Source organism: Anguilla anguilla, chromosome 9, assembly GCF_013347855.1.
Source record: "Anguilla anguilla isolate fAngAng1 chromosome 9, fAngAng1.pri, whole genome shotgun sequence".
In the NCBI taxonomy this organism is placed as follows: Eukaryota; Metazoa; Chordata; class Actinopteri; order Anguilliformes; family Anguillidae; genus Anguilla; species Anguilla anguilla.
In genome coordinates this window covers 48,591,946-48,611,987 of record NC_049209.1, presented here as the reverse complement: position 1 = coordinate 48,611,987, position 20,042 = coordinate 48,591,946, and the positions used below count along the sequence as shown (strand labels likewise).

At 43.0% G+C, this 20,042-nt stretch overlaps 1 protein-coding gene and 2 non-coding genes across 3 annotated transcripts; all 3 read left to right on the top strand.

The window, feature by feature from the left end:
• The first annotated feature begins 1,893 nt into the window (after positions 1-1,893).
• On the top strand, positions 1,894-2,012 carry LOC118236791. The gene has a single exon (XR_004767075.1). It is a non-coding gene; the product is annotated as a 5S ribosomal RNA (ribosomal RNA).
• Positions 2,013-2,657: 645 nt separating this feature from the next.
• LOC118236826 lies at positions 2,658-2,821 on the top strand. The gene has a single exon (XR_004767106.1). It is a non-coding gene; the product is annotated as a U1 spliceosomal RNA (small nuclear RNA).
• A 683-nt stretch (positions 2,822-3,504) lies between these two features.
• On the top strand, positions 3,505-19,567 carry dcps (decapping enzyme, scavenger). The gene is made up of 6 exons (XM_035432089.1): positions 3,505-3,762; positions 4,229-4,379; positions 10,571-10,716; positions 12,162-12,275; positions 13,600-13,710; positions 19,215-19,567. Exons 1-6 carry the CDS (start codon positions 3,553-3,555, stop codon positions 19,479-19,481), a joined length of 999 nt encoding a protein of 332 aa, XP_035287980.1. The 5' UTR covers positions 3,505-3,552; the 3' UTR covers positions 19,482-19,567.
• The last annotated feature ends 475 nt before the right edge of the window (positions 19,568-20,042 follow it).

Genomic DNA, 20,042 nt, shown 5'->3' with positions numbered 1-20,042 from the left:
CCGCTGGTGAACAACATGTACTTCGCCACGGGCTTCAGCGGGCACGGGCTGCAGCAGTCCCCGGCCGCCGGGCGTGCCCTGGCCGAGCTCATCCTGGACGGCGGCTTCCGGACGCTGGACCTGAGCGCCCTGGGCTTCCAGCGCATCCTCTCCAACCGGCCCGCCCTGGAGAGGAACATCGTGTGACGGGCGGAGGGGAGCGCCGAGGACGGAGGAGAAAACGAGCGACGCGGGGACGACCGGAGCGGGAGGAGGAGGAGGACGCCGACGACGACGATGACTACGCCGGAGAGGTCCAGCGGGAAGAAGACGAGGAGAAACGACGAGGAGGTGGAGAAGGAGCTGGAGGATCTGAGATGCGCTCTTGTAGGAGGAAGGATCTGAGCAAGACGCTAGTCTGGAGGGTGTGTGTACGTAGTGTCAGGTCTGCATGAGTATACGCTATTCCTCTCAGGGCAAATAAGTTCAAAGTTCAGAATCCCTTATAATGAGTGATCCTGTAGACCAGGGATGTTATAATGCAGTCCTGGAGGTCTCGATATCTGGCGTGCTTCAACACGTATGGGATGAATGTACGTCACTGTTCGGCTAAAGAGTTCAAATACTTCGTTTCATCTAAAATGGCTGCTGATGACCTTGAAAATCTGTAGACACTGAGGACCTCCATGACTTGAGTTTGAAACCTCTACCATAGACTATGTACGGTCAGATTTCTTATCCTGGGTCTGTAGCCTGTGTTTGTTACAACTATGAGTATGTTGCTTCCTGCTGTGTAACAGACTGGGGAATTGGCAAATGGAAGTGTTAAACGGGAATGGTGAATGGGTAACTGTTAAGCGTTTAAATACTTATGAAACATGTCAATGCTGATAACACTTCTTTTAAAAACTATGATTTGAATATACTCACCTGTGAGATGGGCCATTTACGGAACGGTACAATGCTCGTCAACTTTTGTTGTATCAGATTTGAATTGGTTTCAAATATTGTAAATACCGTAAGGTCTGGCACAGATGTCAGTGTAAATGCACAGAACCTGTCCACCAGAACGAAGAGAAAATGAAGAGAATCAAAGCAACATTGCTCAAACAGAACGTCTTTGAACTTGCTGAATTTGCAGACAACTTGCTGGGTCATGCAACTCTGTGGAGTTTTGACCTGGATTCTGATTTGCGCTGGTTTTAATGTTGATCTTCATAAGATTTCTTCAGGCAAAACCTAACCTCTGTGAGTTTAAGATTTCTCTCTTGTTCTCCTCAGTCAATACGTGCGTGTACAAGGTCATGACGAGACTATTTTAGTAATTTGCAGTCATTTCTTAATAAACATTTTCGATAAACCGTGTGCAGTACTGTGGACTGATGGTTTAAATATTAGGTTTCTCCAACTGCAGTGCATTTTTGCAAAGCAAAGCAATGTATGCAAAAGTATGAAATAGTATAAATAGGTTTACCACATTGTTTCAGTGGTATGTCGATGTCACAAAAACGCTATGGTGGCTTTGAAGTACATTTAGGGTTTAAAGTTTGATTTTACTGAATCGTAATACAGAAGAATTACAATCTGTGAAGTCGGAGTTACAGGAGAAGGTTAGTACATTTTAAAGGTCCCCTGATAGCCTCATCAGGTTTGCATGAAAATTACATAGCCTTTCATTATAAAGATGCTAATGTTACTCGGACACTTTCTTCTTAAACTGAACTATAACTGACATGAGTTAGAGAGAAGACAAGAAGCAAATGCAGTGCTCCTGTTCTGTTCTAATAATACCATTAGATGACATGTCTAATCGTTTATACTTTATAACAACAGAATTTAACATAAATATTTGTTGTAGAGGGTGGTAGATATACATCTTTCACTATTTAAACCGTATTAGTTCGTTATTCTATCGCTTACGGCCATACCACCCTGAATACGCCCGATCTCGTCTGATCTCGGAAGCTAAGCAGGGTCGGGCCTGGTTAGTACTTGGATGGGAGACCGCCTGGGAATACCAGGTGCTGTAAGCTTTTTTGCCTGTTCACCAAGGAGGGCGCTATTTAGCTAAAAATTGAAAACAAGAACTAATATTCATGCTGAAGAAAAATTAAACGTAATTGTGTGTATTTGCGAATTATATGTGTGCATGTTTATTGTGAAGTAAGTTTCGAGGATGTGTTGAAGTTGTTTTCAAAAAGATAGAAAATAGTTTGGGTTTCGCTGTAAAGGATAAAAGTTATTTTTGACGAGCCTCGCATATCTGTGCACATGCGCAATGTGAGGCAGTGTCAAGTCCCTTTCTCTTCTGTACGTTGCAAATCTTTCGATATACTCAGACTACAAGTGAGACCGTACATCGTGAGAAATAAATATTAATCGCTTCTAACCAGGGGTTTGGAATTCCAGATTTTGTTTTAGGCTACCTCTCACTTCTTCCTGTATGGGTACTTCTTAAAATGTGTACTGCATGGCATTGTGGGTAATGTTTTAAAATCAATATTTATAGGTGATAATATAAATAACTAGCGCCAGTATTGTAGTTTTCGTAATGAAACCGAATAATACACAGCTGTAATTTTGCGCCTTTGATAACTGAGTAAGTGGAAATATTTTCTACCCATGTATGAGAAACGTATGGTGTCGAGTGCGGACGCATCCCGAAAAGTGTACAACTCATACTTACCTGGCAGGGAAGATACCATGATCAAGAAGGTGGTTCACCCAGGGCGAGGCTCAGCCATTGCACTCCGGTTGTGCTGACCCTTGCGAATTCCCCAAATGTGGGAATCTCGACTGCATAATTTCTGGTAGTGGGGGACTGCGTTCGCGCTCTCCCCTGATTTACGGTTGAAATGAAAGAACATTAGGAATGTTGTTAAGTTAACTGTAACCAATAGGTATTCACGAATTATGTCGTGATTCTAATAACTGGTTATTCTTGACTTAGCTTTAGTGTATGTTGTGCTGATTTTACAGTTTCAATCTTAAATCAGATGCAGGACGATACAGGTGTTGCACACGCATAGTAGCCTACAGTCTAACATCTGTATGTCATTAAAAGGTATCCTACAACCAGCATGGCTCCGTTGTATTTGCATTTATACTTGAGTAAAATTTTTTTTACATTATACATTTAAATGATTATACATGAAACTGATTTCAAAATCTGTCTTGGGTCCGTTTCAATTTCTGTTGTGTGAAACGGCTAAGATGTGAGCTGGTTTGTCTAAATAAGGTGCCCAGTTTAATGAGTTCTGCTTTCACTGACTATCAAGACAGGAGCTTTTACTCATCAGTCTAGTATGGTTATTAAAGATAACCAATAGCCAAGACTGTATTTTTCACTTACCACATTCAAAGTACATAAAATATTTTTAAGATAGTATCAATGAGTAAATGAGAGTTGCGTACCTCGATATTTATTTGTGTATTCACTGTTCCCTCCACTACGGTAGGTGGCAATACTGAATCTGGAATGTAAATCCGCCCGTAAATCCACACAAAAAAAGTCTGCGCAAGAGAGTTCTCTCCATACCTGTGATTGGCTATTTGTAACGTTTGAACAAAAAGATGGCGGACTCTGGAAAACGCAAAATAGAGGTAGTTGGTGGAGATAAGGAATCAGAGGGACACGGGGAGACGCATAAATTCAGAAAAGTTACCGGTAATGAGCCAGGAGAAGGCAATGGCGCAGCATCTGATTTTCTGCTGTCGGGCTTCGAAAAAATAGAGGTTCTCCGGGACTCGGCGCGGGAGAAAAACATATTCATTCATGGCAAGGTAAGGAGCTAACATTAGCTAACTTGGAAAAGCTAAGTAACGTTAAGGAACATTTTCCATTTATATAGTTAACAGTCTGTCAAATGCCATTTGGAAACGTAACTACGGCCATGGTGTGAAGGACGTTATTTAGCTGATGTCGCTAGAAAGCTAACCCATAATTTGCAGGTTCTTTTTCCTGTTTGCATGTAAATGATTGGCTAATGCAACCTACAGCGACTGACCTGCCCCCTTTGTTGTTACACGTGGTTTCGTGTTGAGCAAAGATGTTGATTAAGCATCAAACTGGGTTTTATTGCGTGTCATTTATTTTTTATTTTTTTAATACCGTATGGATTGTTTATATTGTATTCGTTGTCTATTGTATTTTTACATTGTCGGGAGAGCCCAAAAGCACGATTTTCATTGCACTTTAACTTTTCACGTGACAAATGAAACTTGAATTTATAATAAAAATCTTTATAAGATTGCTGGCCAGGAGGCCGTGGTCATTTTGGAGAAGACTCCTATCAGAGAGGAAACCCTTCCGGAGATTTTCAAAGACTCTCGTCTGGAGCTTGAAATGAAGAATGACATCTACAGTACCTACAAATTGCAGCCTCCTCCCCACCTCAACGGTATGTACGGTAGTATCCAGCGATTGTGCACACGCCCACTCTGATACTTGGGTCTGACTGACACATCTGCACATGCGCCTCATACTACACACTCCTGAGCACCTCTGTTAATGCAAATTGTGGTTATTTGTCTATTTCTAGTTTGTCAAATATCCGTTTTATGGTAAAAACACCAGTGGAGACGAAATGCAGTGAAATATGTAATGTTTTTTTCCCGACAGAAATATAACCAATGTCTGCAATCACAAACTAATGAGCTAACCTAAGACCACATGCACACATTATTTCTTTATTTTAATAAACGACTGCTATTATTGAGCTACACATTAATTACCTACAGAAACACTCTAAATGGAGAGCTTGAATGCCCTCTAGTGGTTGCCAGTAGCTGTGTTTCCACTGACCCAAATTTCCTGGAGGTCAATGATGAATCAGCTGTCGGAGTCTCAGCTTTAAAAATACTGGGGGGGGGGTGTCATGGTCATGGTCATGGTCATGCTCTGAGGAACCCACGTGGAGGCAGGTGCTTTACCACAAAATTCCAAAGACAGAAACTGTATTTTATTTCCATCACTACATTGCACAGGCTGCTGTTTTTTAGGTAGCACAGTCCTGTCCACATGCTGTTCACACGCCACATTAGATAAACTTTTCATAGTAACCATGGTTACTATGTTCCAGTTAAGGTGACTAGAATTGTGGAAGGATGTAAAAGTTGATCAGGTGAAATACAGACCCCTGCTACATTGAGGCAGATGTACCGCTAAGCTGCGCTGATGAAGACCGTGCCAGTGTTCAGCTCTTCACCCGTAGATCAACAGTTTGCCTCGAACCGTCATCCTGGTCCCCTTTGCATTACACTTTTCCTCTTTCGCAAATAAGGGTGCAATACCTCAGTTCTGCTGTAGAGGGAAACATTGACTGAAAAGAGCATATTGAAACTGCTTTTTTTCTCGGTCATTTTGAGAACCGGCGCTTGAAACATTCTTATGCAGCTTAAGTTCTGTTTTGTAATAAGTTGGTGTGAATAACTTTATGCCTTATAGCGAAGAGTTTAATTACATTTCCAAATAAACTGTCAATACCATTTCACAATGTAGTTTCATTTGCCTCACCACTTTGAATATTTTCAGGCTTTGAATGTGTAACTTTCCACTGAATTCAGTGTGTACATAATTACCCTGATATATCAAATATTTGCGTTGGAGTATTCCGTTTGTATTCCTGTTGTAGAAATTAAACATGCAGCAAAACTCTCTTCAGGCAGTTTGTGATATTTCGAAAATATCTTGAACGGGGGTTTATTTTTGAAGCAGCAGTTTGTGCTTTGCATTTTAAACCTGACACCGTCATTGCATATTCTCTGTGCCTTTAGAGTTGTGCTGAATTTATTATGGAGGAACTACTTTGATTTTTATGTAAAAGTAGATTGCACTCTTTTTTTTCCAGCCATTTGAGTTAAAAGCAGAGATGCTTCCTTCAATCAAATTGATATTATAACTACATTTATGAATGAGCCGCACTCCACTGTTCATATTATTTCAATTATTTACAATTTATTTTTTAGCTAAAATGCAGGTAAAATACCGAAACCTAATGATTAGCAGGTAAATTAAGTTTTCCCAAACTGTACTGGCTTTAGTTTTAAATGTCTGTATATATATATTTTTTTTTGTAGAGAACTGGAGAAACACACGAGGCTCGGTGCCTGTCTAATGTGAATAGAGACAGTGTGCAGGCTTTCGAAAAACCATTCCCGACCCCCGGGCTCACTTTGCCCACTGGAAAAATGTCCAGTTGGAAGCAGCCGAGTCCTCTGTAGATTTTCACCCGACTTGCGGAAAAACCACACTTAGTCACCGGCCAGTTTTCACCCCATGACTTCACAGCGGTCTCGCATTAGACGGCAACCGCTCCAGACGCGCCAAATCCCTTCTGGGGCTGTACCAGAAAAAAAAAAGTGTGAGTAACGGAGTCTGTGCGTCACAGCCAGATAACAGTCAGTGAATACACAGTCACAGAGACTGTCCTGCTGAAAGCCATCAGAAAAAAAAAGTTTACAAATGCATTAATTCTTTTAAATTTATTTTTTGATGTAATACAAATGTCCTTGGTTGGGGGAAAAAAAAAAAACTTGTTATGGTGAAAATATTTACATTTTTTAAAAAGAATATTGCTTATTTTGTTTTTACTGAACGTCCTTTGTAGTGTAGAATATATGGTTCTTGACATTCAGACCATGTCCCCTGTGGGGGACGGAAATGAATTGCCGGGTCTTGGGAGGGTACGGGGTCAGTGTAAATCTATGGGCAGCATCCAGAAGCAGGAATGTGGGGAATTCTGGTCCTTGGGGCCTGTATCTGTTTCTGGATTTCATTCTGTCTTCTGCTTTGAATTATTTAATCATGCACCAGCGCTGGTTCAACATGCAGTATACAAAAAAACGTATAGGCAAAAGATGCACTCTGTAAGGTAAGAGGAACCTTTTAATGTAGTTACAAAGTTTGTGGTTGGTGATGTCATCACCTCTGTGGACTGAAAGTGTTTCTGGGTATCTGAGTTCAGCTCTCCAAGGAGTTCCCCCAAAGGCAGTTCCTATTGCAGCGGGGCAGCTGTTGCAAACAAATGAACTGCAGGAACCTTCTCCTGCTTCTCTTGCTAAAATAGCCATTAGGATGCCTTCCTCTGTGCTCACCGGTGCACGGGGAGGCTATAATCCTCCTCATAATGATTACGTCGTTCAATATTTGTTCGTCTGTCTCTCACAAATGAGGGTTTATACCTTGTGGACCTGAGGAAACTCATTTTATGAAAGCAGGGCTTGAAAGTAAAATCCTTTCTGCTCTCTACTGTGTTTCTAAGAACCAAGACGCCCTTTCTCGATGTGAGATACAGTGTCTTTGTTTAAGCTGCTGATGTGTAGAAACGCCTTTGTTAGGGGCAAATGAATCAGTGAACAAGTCAGTGAACTTTGCGTGTAATTAGCCTCTGTCCGCGGCGGTATACTATTCACAACGAATCAGCATTTTCATAAAGCGTATCAGACGTTGAAAATGCTCCAGAACTGGGCACTTGGGCGGCTAATCGTTCCTGAAGTCGGATCGGAAGCGGGAGACGGAGCCAAAAACCCCAAACGAGAGAGGCGTGCCGCTCCTGGGTCACGGGACGCTTTGACCAGGCGGAGACCGCGGCGGCGCTGGCACGGGGGCGGCCGGGCGGGCGGGCGGGCGAGGAGACCACCCACGGCAGAGAGGGAGAGAGAGAGAGAGAGAGAGAGAGAGAGGGAGAGAGGGTCCTCCGTGCCGCGGCGGGGTCTGTGGTCAGGAGGGTCTGGAGCGGGAGCCAACGTAAACGAGAACCAGCCTGCCTCTCGGAGCGCTGCTCTGAGACACATCTGCTGCTCTGGCCCCGGCGTCTGCTGCTCTCTTAGCTGTAAGGAGTTAGTTGAGGCACGGTGTAGGCATTGGCTGTAAGAAGCTCATTGAGACACGGTGTAGGCATTGGCTGTAAGATGCTCGTTGAGACACGGTGTGATCCTGTACGACCTGGAGAAAGCAGGGGTAGGGGGGGGGGGTAGAGGCCTGTGTCCGGGAGGTGTGCTAGACATGCAAGAGTCCCACCGGAAACATTACAGTCAGTAAGGTTGTACAATTGGACACGTCATGTGACCACAGAGACACACTGCAGGAGAAGCTTTTTGAAAGGTTGGCAGCGCGGTATAATGGGCAAGGGGCTGGCCTTGTACCCTAAAGATCTCAGGTTCATTTCCCGTTGTACCCTTGAGCAAGGTACAGTATTTATCATGCATTGCTTCAGTATAAAAAAATATATTGCTCCAGCTATAAAAAAAATGGATGGTATGTAAATGCTAAATGGTATGTAAAAGTTGCATGCGTCACTCTGGATGAGAGTGTAAATTCCCTTTGGCAGCCGTGCGTGGCGGACCGTGACATCGCGTCACATCGCGTGACGGTCTTACTCAGGATGACTTGCAGCGTCATGGCAACGGTGTCTTACCGCGCACTTTGGCCAAAAGGGCCGGGTTTGAGCAGAAGTAAGCGATGCTGGCCAGGATGGGGCGGCTGTGGCCTCCGTGACAAACTGTGAGAACTCTCACCCTGCTCTTTAGGGCTTCACGCCTTGTATTTATACATCTAAAAGCAGCGTGGCACCATCTTCACTTCAGGGAGAGTATGACCGTGATTGGCATGCGAACGTCTGCTGATTTCCGCTTTTGTGTTCCGGCACCCAGAAGTTTTGACCATCGGTCCACATTCCTGGATTCATCCGCATCAGCAAAGGTTCAGCCTTTGAGATACTTTCGGTACCCAGAAAAAAAATGTCTATCGACTATCGGGCTAGAACAAAAGGTGTTACAAGGCCATTATAAACCTATAAGCCAAGCAAGGAGGCAGTGCAGACCGAGCAGTAAGAGGAAACAGGTCAGAGCAATAATTCCTGTTGACAAGATATTTATGGCCCAGAAATACTGCGCATGGTGATGCCTGTAGTGGTGGGGCCATAGCTGTTCCTGGTCTATTTAAACTGGATAAAATATAGAGACGCAAGGAAATATAACGCATATGTATAACTGGGGCAGTCGAAAAGTTTTATCAAAAGAAACAAAAGTGGGGGGGGGGGGGGGGGGGGTGAGGTACAGGCCTATAATGAGAGATTTATTTGCTTTTAAAATTGAATTATTTTTAGTGTCACTGTAGGTACAATATCATGAAACCATACTGTCCAGATGTAAACTGGTGTGTGTGTGTGTGTGTGTGTGTGGTTTCTTTTAAATTATATCATCACAGATTGTTGTAATTTATCGTTGTGGGGACTAAGTTGATTAACTGGAAGGCAGAAGGCTAAGTTGCCAAAAATTCGGTAACATTGTAAAATAGCTTACAGCCTTGACTGCACTGGAGGATGGAAATGTATTGATGAAACCTTTCCCTTTTTTCTCCCTTTTCTTTCTTTTTTTTGTCCTGCATAAAGCAGCAGGTGTTTTTCACTGTCTGTTCTTGTCCATTTTCATGTGTCTATTCTTAATTTGTCTTATTTAGTTTTTGTGGATTTGGTGACCTTTATGGTGAGTGATGGTAACAGGCTCCTGTTTCACAATCCAAATACCGTTTCAAACAGAGTTGTATCTCGACTGCATATCTTTCTTGTAAGATAATTCGGCAGTAGCGTGTTTTGGAGAAAGAAGGTGCTCGCTCTTCGGCGTGCAGGTTCCTGTGCGCGCATCATCGCATTTGACTACTTGGCGGGATTGTCGCGCCCGACACCACCAGCGGATATCAGCATATAGGCACGTTGGAACAACGTTGCTACAAAAATGCCATTGTGGCATTTTTTAGTATGGAAAAAATGACGGGTAGCTACTTTTAAAGATCTTGGTCAAATCACAGAGCTTCAGGGCCTCCTGTATTTTCCCCACCCACCTGCTTTTTTGAATTTTCAGGGGCGTTGAGCGATGCTTGTTGCGAGGACTTTGAAGTCATGTCATATGACACTCAGCGTGTGCAGTTCGGCTTGGGCCATTCTGCATATTTACGGTGCTCCGGTTTTGACTCAGTGACTGGTGCCCGCCCTAACAGACGACCTTTGAAATGATATGAACTCGGCCACCACAGGAAGGTCTCGGCATCCTGTAGCGGGCGTGGCTAGCGGGTAAAGCAATGCGTTTGCCACACGTCTGCATATTTTTATTTCAGAACGAGTTTCATGGTGTTTTGCTCGTGAAAGTTTTTATCTAATCTAACGATCACACCGAAATGACACAGCACAAAAAACATTTAAAAAAAACAACTACCCGTTACCACAGCTTAAGTGTTAGCAAAGCTCAAGTGAACATTAGGCATGCAAAGAATGAGTCATTCTGGGCAGGGATTGACTTTACTGTTTCCTTGATGGGATTATATACACTATAATATAAGGACTGTACAGTTTAATGTTTGTTACACATTTCACAACATTTTTCAAGATTACCCCGTCGGAAGATTGAACGTTCCTTAACGTGAACGTCTTCACATTTCATTGTAAGCTGAAAGGACACTGGTAAGGATCCAAGGGGGTAAATACCAGGCTTTGTTGGATTCAGGGTGCAGGCAAACCATGATACATCTAAGCCTGGTTCGACCCGAGGCACTGGTGGAAGCGTCATGGGTCCGTTCTCCTTGCTCTCTTCCCAGAGATAAAGACCACGGTGGTGTGTCCGGCCACCGAGAAGCACGTGAAGAAGTACCTGCGCCAGGAGACCTACCTGCTGGAGGAGAGCGGGGAGGACTACCTGTCCATCACCCTGCCCTTCATCCAGAGCCAGAGCTTCAGCGTGCAGGCAAGCGCGGCGCGCCCTTTCCTCCGACTCCAGCCTCCCGAGGGCCGCACGGCCTGCTGGGAGTGTTTCCCGCGCCGTCTGAGTCGAGCCATTGGTTGGACCGAGCCCACGCACAACTTAGGCCTGTAAGGCCTACGTTCTGTTTTGCTCAGTCCGGTTGTATTTCTTTTACCGAGACACTGCCACAAAGACGCTTAATGCGAACAAGGAGACGCGGTGTCGTTGATGCGAGGCACCACTCTTACGCATCACCCCCGAAGTTCAGCTACTTGAGCGCTAATAGCTTTCCTTTGTGGAGAATCTTCAGCCTGCCAAATGTGAGTGAGTGAGTTTTAGTTGGCTGAAGTTAGCTAGTTACAAGCCAGGTCCGTGAGGTGCTTTGCATCCAAAAAAAGAGAAAATTGGGGAAACTGGAATAGGGCCAACACTGAGGTCCCCAAAAAGCCAGCAAGTAAAGAGGTAAAATGGCTGCAAGTCGGGTAACGTTGGCTGCTGATTGAACCGACACCAAAAATAAACCTGCGGTGGTTGGAGTTTGAGACCCCTACCCCACGTTGCCCAGGCCTGCCCCCTACTGGCAAGAGCCTTCTTCAGCCTGGGTTTCCTGCAGGCCTGGGTTTGTGTAGTGAGTCTGTGCCAGAGTAAACTCATGGAATTAATGCTGTACTCTGTGTACATGTAAATGTGGGCCTTCTCCAAAGATGAGCCAAGTTGTAGAGTGTTGAGGCCTTTAAGGTTTTCAAACTGATTCCCTGTTCTAAATTCAGGACAAAAAGCATGTATTTATAGCATTTGACAGCCTTTATATGACAGATTATTTGCTTGGATAATTTTCATTTACTCTGGCTCTTAGATTATTCTATCAGTAATTGATAACTTGGGGGCATTAGACCGCTTACAAATGATCACAGTTTGAAGAAGAGTGAAGGGCTTGTTTTCAGCCTTATCAGTATTCTTCTAGCTGAACTTGCATTAAAATTCATAATTGATATTCATTTTCCGCCTGAAATCGACTGAATGCTAGGTAAAGTGAAGTGAGCCATTATGAACACGGAAAATAATTGTTTCGTGCAGTGATTAGGAGAAAAGAACATTTTAATTATTAACAAGTCTCTAAACCCACGGAATATCTGCAGATGTATTTGAACTACTTCACTGACAAATGAATAGCTTCAGAATAATAATTCAACTTCTGTAATTGCTGTTGGGTTTTGATATTTGGTGCCATGTAGCGATGCTCAGAATTGCAAATTCACCGGATTAATTGAATCTCCTTTTGGCATTTATTCCATTTGGTCTTTACAAAGAGCTTCAGGCTCACTGCACGCAGTTGCAGTTTTAATAAAAGAACTATTTATCACACAGTCAATACGGAGGCTTTACGCGCGGTGGTGTGAGCGTGACGCGTAGAGGCTGTCGCTAACGCGCTCTCTCTGGCCCTGCAGTGGGTCTACAACATACTGGAGAAGAAAGCTGAGGCAGATCGAATTATTTATGAGGATCCAGACCCTGAGCTCGGATTCGTCCTGCTGCCGGATTTCAAGTGGGACCAGAAGCAGGTAAGACGATCGCCGCGGCTCGGAGCCGCGAAAGGAAACGGAAGCTTCCGGAATCCCCCGTGTCCTCTTTCTGGCACTACACGCGCTCCCTGATTCGAAGTCTTTATAAAAAAAGAACACTTCTGTGTTTTTCCAGCTCATCTCTTGACATTTGAGAGGAAAAGCAAAGAACAAGTCTACAAAAATGAAAGCAGACTTTCGTTCTATTGTGGAGTCAAAGTCACTGGACGACCTGCTTACTCTGTTAAAATGAGAATTTTGTCCCAAAGCACCTTTCTCAAAATGACCTATCACTCTGTCTCCCCAAGCATCTTCACCTGATAACTCATCAAAACCTCTCCTTACGTGTCTCTCCTTCATCTCACAACTGACCAATCGCCTTCTTTTCGTACGCATCTTCATTTGAAGATGTCTCTCTTCTCAATGTTGTCCTGTGTGTATACCAGAAGCTTGGAATTAGTTTAGCTGTGTCTGATTTAGGTGTACTTCAATGGCCCAAACAGTGAACAGTCCACAGGAAATTGGATAATATTTCCATTGTGGTCATTAATGTTTAATAAAGTATTTATGAATGCATTATACACCGTCTTAAAAGTATTAACCACCCACAGAAAACCACTTGGCATCAAAAGATTGTATAGCAACATTTTTTTTTCTCCACCTATGTTACTTTTTTTTAACCGTGAACCTGAGCTCACTGCTGAACGTGTGCGAGGTGATGTTTTCCTGTGAGTCAGCTCTGAAAAATGCTTGTAAATATTTCGAGGGAGGAGTCCGCAGTGGTGAGATTAACAACTCAAAGGGACTGTGCTCATGTGGAATTACTCACTCTGGGAAGTCCATCCGTCTGCCTGAACGATTTTACAGTAAATGAATGCTTTGCCGTATAAGGACATTTTTTTGTCACTGTCACCATGACTTGCATACATAGACACATAGTAAACACGTACAAATTAATGTAAGAATATACATCAGTTAGGCCCAACCCTGTTCCCAGTGCTGTCCTGTAGGTTTTCACTCCAACTCTGACAAAGCACACCTCATTCAGCAGCTAAAGGTCTTCATTGAGCTGCTGATTAGTGGAATCAGGTGTGCCAAGTTCAGATTGAGATAAAAACCTACAGGATGGTAGATCTTCTGGAGCAGGGTTAGGGAGTGCTGATAGACATGATAAAGCAGTTGTCTGTGTAATATTTTCCACATTGTGTCCTTCATAAGATGTGGATGAAAATATGCATGTATGACTGAAAACGGCCCAGTATCAAGCTCATAGAAGTGTATAAAATGGCGTCCTCAGTGTCCCCTCCCTCCTCTGTGTCCTCAGCTGGATGACCTCTATCTGATCGCCATTGTTCACCGGAGGGACCTCAAAAGCCTGCGGGACCTGAGATCAGAGCACATTCCGTTGCTGAGTAACATCAGGAAGGGAGGACAGGTGGGGCGACTCCTTTCCCACTCTTTTCCTGCGCTCTCATTGGCTATTACTGTAGGCAGCTGACGTGATGACTTAATGGAGTCTTATTGTGGTGGTTGACCACTATTGATTGCGTTGTAAATCTGGCCCTAGTTACACAGACGTTCATCTGCAGTGAGCCGGTGCTTTAGATCTCCGTTACCGGAAAATTCTACAGAACGCTCGCCTTTTTTTTTTGTTTGTTTTTTGTTTAACGTTCTATTGCATTTCTTGCAGAGGTTGGTAAACGGCTAATTAGCTCCTCTGACAAGGTCGGTCCCAACGCTACCCTTTAGCCTTCTTCTGAAAGGCCTGGGGAGCCACGGGGTGTGCTGGGGCCTCATTTTTAACTCGGCACTGGCCTGCTCGAGACCCTATTTGCAAAGGTTGGGCCCAATGGGAAATCTCGCCAGAACGCAATGAAAAAGGCGGCATTTATTACACGGTGCAGCACTGGTGGGGGGTTTTTAAATAATCTATGTGCTGCCTTATGAGCCCAGTATATCTTGATTGAGTGTGAGAAAGTGCTTCGCGGCAGGTTGCCCTGTTTTCTAAATGTGGTTATTTTGTGGCGAGAAAATGGTCTGGTTTGCAATCAGCCATGCCACAAGTGCACTATATGCACAGAAGTAGCGAAAGTCCGCTCACCGTCCTGTGGTTTCTTAGCCACGATGTCAGGAAACAAATCTTAATTGGCCCATACACCCCATTGCTCATCATACATTAAACAATCAAACTAAACAGACCTATCATTTTTGAGAACAAACGATGAGCGTATTCACATGTCTAGTAACACGAGACACTGTTCTGCCTAGCGATTAGTCTGTTTTTATCATTTGTAGTGCTGACCTCTGTTACCTGCCCTCGATTCTAAGAACTGAAGTCTAATTGCCAGACATATTTTTATCCAACACATAAACACACGGAGCTCATTCAGCCAGTTCAGTGGTAATTAAACAAAGGTCTACTGATTTGATCAACTAATTCGGTTAAATTGAATGTTTCAACAATGATGAATTTGTCTTCTCCTTTAAGGCATGTGGCATAACATATATGAGCTTAAATAATAGATTGTGATGATATGTGTGTGATTGAAGTGAAATGACAAGATAAATCCAAGAAAAATGTTTTTTCAATGTGATTCTTAAGCTTTTCCGATGCCTAATGTGTAAATACAAGCCAAGGAATCGTATGAATCATGAATTGCTCTAATTGCACTAGATGTGTATGTATGTACATAATGGGTGCTTATAAACGCTAGCTAATTAAGCTGTCTTGTATGTATTTGAAAAGCTGTTTTCACATGAGTATGGTAAAGGAAGTTTACAGTCATTTGAGCCGGTCTGTGTAGGGTCTGGTGGGGTGATGTCATGAAAGTAAAGATTCAGTGGGACTTTGAGAGCAAGGTCACCCGCCAATCTGACCCCTCTTTTATAGTCCCTGGTCAGTACTTGGATGCGTGACCTGCTGGAAGTGAGCTTGGCCGGTCTTTATGTTGAGCATCTCCCCACAGAGAATTATCTCTCTTAACCGTGTTGTGATTCTGAATGGAGTGTGCAGATGTTTTTAAATTTAGAATTTCCAGGTTTTTTCAACGGCCAAGTAACGCTCAATTCCATCCAATATTTGTAGGAAACCAAGTCTGCATTGTACAGTTGAAATGATCTAAGCTGATATATGGCTTGGAAATAATCTTTTAAAAAAAATAAAAAATTTTAAAGAAGACTTGGTCAATTAGCTTCCTTGACTTTGACTCCTTTCAGAGTTTAAAATGAAAGCCGGTTTGCAATGCTAGGAGCATAGCCTGGACCGCAACACTGGTGTTGGGCGGTCGTCGTCGTCCCCCCCCCCCCCCCCCCCCTCCAAGGGTGACTTCTTACTAATGCCGTTAAGGCTGAGGTGTGTAATCTGTTCTTTTGTCCTGCGGGAGCAGTCTTTCATAAATCATTACCATTTCCCTGAAACCGATGGTAAACATTAAACCAAAGTTTTTACAGTTTATTAAATGGAATGGATAAATAAACTGGATTGTAGAAGACACTCCAAGTTGATATCGGTTTTATGTCCAGAATTTACGTCCATCTAACCGTTTTGTTTACTTGTGCGAATTAAAAAAAAAAAAAAGAAACATTTTCATAGTATTAAAAATGTCATGCTTATGATGCGGTTGTCTTTTGAAGAGTAAAAAAGTTGTACTTTCTGTGAACTTTAAAATGTACTTTGATACAAATAAATGAACCCGAGATTTTTTTGGGGGGGGGGGGGGCGGGGACAACGTGTTGACACGTCCTCGTGTCATCTGGACGCAGCAGCACAGCGCAGATGTTCCGGGAATGCAGAATTCCGTGTGGCCTCGGGAAGCGATCTTCCGTGGAAATGAGGGGGCGGGGGTCCGGGGCTGGGACTGTCTGTATGTCTCTCTGTAGTGCTCGCGTTCTATCAGCAGGTGTCCTCCATGTTTGCGTTCATCTGCTCGCTTGACTGTCCGAGGCCATGCTGGCGAGTGTTATTAGACAGGGAACTTCTGTGTGCCGCGTCATCTCTGCTTTCCCAAGCACCTCTTTTACCGCGTAATTTGCGGTTTTGTCAGGATGTGAACGCTGCCCAGCGTTGTGACGACATCTGTGGTAAATGAGTTGCGCAATACTTTAACTTCCCTGTTATTTAAACAGAAAAACACTGTGCCCGTTGCCAGGATTGCTAATCACGTATGTTCCTTTTTGCAGTAGCCTACGTGTTATTTTGGTGATGCTCATCTACATTACTCAGCGGGGGCTGTTATGCTTAAGTAGAGGTGTATATCAGCCACACAGGCTGTCTGCGCATTGCACATTATAGTTTGCCAGTGTAGGTGTGCTTTTGTGGCTTTTGATTTCACAGTTACACTTGTGAGTAAAACTGCGCGTTTTGTCTTGAAGTGCGTGATGTACTGCGGATTTAATGATGAACAGGAAAGGCAAGGTCTTCAGTCATTGCTCTGAAACTGTGTTTATCAACAACATATGACAGCATTATTGGGATGGCAGGCATGCCATCCCGCCAAGTTACGCCTTGGTGGGGACATGCCCCATACCTATACAGCACCGAGAGTTTGGCACTTTTCAGGGTTCCCCACAGAAATAACCACAACAGCCACATACACTCAGCCCTTAAAAACATTAAATTCTGTACATTCTGACCCCATTTCAACAGACAGAATTCATAAACAACTTCACATGTCCACACAATAAAGCCCCAAACTAAGGGGATTTTGCGTTTTCTCCTCCCTCTTCTCTTTCTTCTCTTTCTTCTCTTTCAAGTGACTTGAAAGAATTGAGGAAATATTGGGTATCACTGCTTTGGAATACATGTTATTAAATTTCGGTGAGGCAAGATAGCCTATATTGTTTGTAGTACCGTAACTTGGCGTCATTTTGATATCAATACTTTTAATGGCAGGCCTGGATTTTGGCAGTCTGAATGAATGAGTTTATTGACGGTGTATGTCTTGTATGTGTGAGTAACTTGGCATTTTTGTACGTTGAAAACGTGTTTTTTATTAGATAAAATATACAACGTTTTCTCTTATTTGTCGTGTTGATTTCTTTCTCTTTTCTGTCTTTGTGCCTATAAAATAAAATGTATAACATTAAAATATACAACATTTTAGGTGTTATGGCGATTGTACATTAGCCTATATGAAATGGATTGACATTAGTATTACGCAAGTATGCATGCACGGCAAAAAGATTAAATTAAAATGTTGGGCAATTTTATTGTATATATTTTCGGGCTTTTTTAGGTACGCTTTTCGTTGTTCGTTGTGGCTGAAATTTGCTGCGCATTTTAATCTTTTTTTTTTTTTTTTTTGCTCGTGCTGCTAACGTTAATTAGTTCGTCCTGAAACATTAATAACGGGTGGCTAATTGGTCCGATCGTGGGTTTTTCGGCACATTTAGATGTTATTCCGCATGGAGGCCACTTTTCCCCTCTTATGTTAATGATTTCCATTGTATTCGCGGCCATTTGTGTTACTAATGAAACTAGAGCTCCCAGGTGGTGCTTTAAACTGAACGAATCTGTGCCCACACCAGTGCAGGTGCGACCCAACTCATTTTTGCAGGTGACTCGTTCCAGCAGGAGCCAAATGTGTTAAATCTCCATATCAAAAAAGAAAAAGAAAAGGGAGAGCAAGCTTTGTATTATAAGAAAGCTGTATTCTTACACAAGAGCATATCCCAGTATGTTTGGTCTCGGGCCTGAGAATTCATAGCTGCAGCCCTGCCTGTGTGTGTGTGTGTGTGTGTGTGTATGCCTGTGTATGCCTGTCCACACAGATGTGGATCTGGATTCATAACCATAAGAGTCTTGGATTGAGTGCATGGCAAATTACTTTTTAATGGACATTATATTTCTTTGCCATTTGGATTGCAGCAGTTGCACGCTGTTGTTTGTATTCTTTCTTTGTTCTTTAGTTTTTGTGTCTTAACAGAAAGCAATGTTTGTGTGTGTGAATGTATGTGTCTGTAGATGTGTGGACTCACACGAGTGCTGAATATGTACATATCATACAAATGCATTATTACAGCCCCCCCCCCCCAGTAATATGTTCAGTGTTAATTCAATTCCAGCAGAATATATATGCACAAGTCCAACTGGGACCATATGTGCTCTTCAAGAGTTAATTTAATGCTGAACATTTTGTTGTGTCCTTAACAATGCCTTACAGAGTCATACTGCATACTGGGCATCACATTCGTGTAGAAAAACAGTCAGTGCTGCACTGATCACATATTTTCAGTCTCCAAACGAAGAGACTGAGCTGGTTATTGTACTGTTGTGACAAGGACACTGCAAGTAACCTGAAACAGAACAGAGAGGGGGAAAAAAACATCTGTTCACTTGGCTTGCTAGTTGACTGTCATTTTTTTATTTTTTTAAAAACCGCGGTAGAGCCCAATATCAAACAGTTTTTGAAAGATAATAAAAATGATTATCAAATGAAAAGTAACCTTTGCTGTGTGTATATCTTGGTATCTTTTTGCTCTGAGTATTTGGATAAAGTTTGCTTCTCAGGTATACAGATTGATAGCTTTAGAAATGGTCTCCTAAAAAAAAAAAACGTTTTCCACTCAGGAGGATAAACAAGAAATGGAAAACCCCACAAAAAAAACCAACAGCCTGTAATCCGATTGCCAAATCAGTTAGCGGGATAATTTGCTTGTGAATAATTCAGTTAATGCTAGGAAAATTCCTGTAATGTAATCTTCCTGTCAGATCTAATCTAATCCGCTTCGGCAGCGAGTTTGAGAACTCGTAAATGGCGATCAGTCAATCGATCAATCAGTCAAACAAAAGGAGCTTAAGCTGAAAAATAAATAAATAAATAAACTGCATGCACCGGTGGAAGTACCCTTTATCACCGTGGTGGTAACCGGACCTGAGTTTGGGGCATCGAAGCGTCCTGTAACGTGGTGAAAAACATCTTGCTTTTAATCCCCCCCCAGGAGGCCATTCGGAAGCGGTACGGTGTCCCGGCCAACAAGCTGAGGGTGTACCTGCACTACCAGCCGTCCTACTACCACCTGCACGTCCACTTCACCTCGCTGAGCTACGACGCGCCGGGCTCCGGCGTGGAGCGGGCGCACCTGCTCTCCGACGTGCTCCAGAACCTGGAGGCCGACCCCCGGCACTACTGCTCTCGCACCCTCTGCTTCCCCGCGAGGGCCGACGACGGCCTTCTCCGCAAGTTTAAGGAGGCCGGCAAGGTGTAGAGTTCTTGCCGTCTGAACGAGAACGCGCGTCTGCGGTGCTCCGTTAAAAAATTTTTTTAAAATAAAATCGTAGTAGCTTTGCTCAGCTATCGTCTGTCTTGTGTCTGACCCCTGTAGCTATTAATAGACAAATTTTTTTTTTTTTTTTTTTTTTTTTTTACTACAATGGTTGTTTGCATGAAATTTTTCCTAATAAAGCTGTTTGTAAAAAAGAATAATAATCCAATTCTCTTTGACTTGTTCTATTTTGTTGATGTTAGCTTATATGTTTTTGTGTTTAGCTCCCGTCAGCTCCTCGTTGTACATTTTTGCGTGTTAGCTGGATAGAATGTCTGTGCGGGTATTATTATATTCCTACAGGTTGAAAGTTGCAAGCTCTTCTGTACTAAAAAAAAATGTTCTGCTGATGGAGGAATATTGAGAAAATTGCCTTATCCTTCATTTTGTACATCTCCACAGGATCCAGTGAAACGGGGCTCATAAAATCAGCTGAGCAGCCAAAATAACTTGTATTTGCCAAGAATTTATACTGTCCTAACTTTTAAATTTTGTAGCTTCTGT

Bases quoted from the DNA above. Each gene is read 5' to 3' on its own strand.
- dcps (XM_035432089.1), top strand. From the start codon at position 3,553: ATGGCGGACTCTGGAAAACGCAAAATAGAGGTAGTTGGTGGAGATAAG. The intron at 4,380-10,570 runs GTATGTACGGTA...CTCTCTTCCCAG, and splicing joins GCCTCCTCCCCACCTCAACG to AGATAAAGACCACGGTGGTG. The intron at 12,276-13,599 runs GTAAGACGATCG...CTGTGTCCTCAG, and splicing joins TCAAGTGGGACCAGAAGCAG to CTGGATGACCTCTATCTGAT.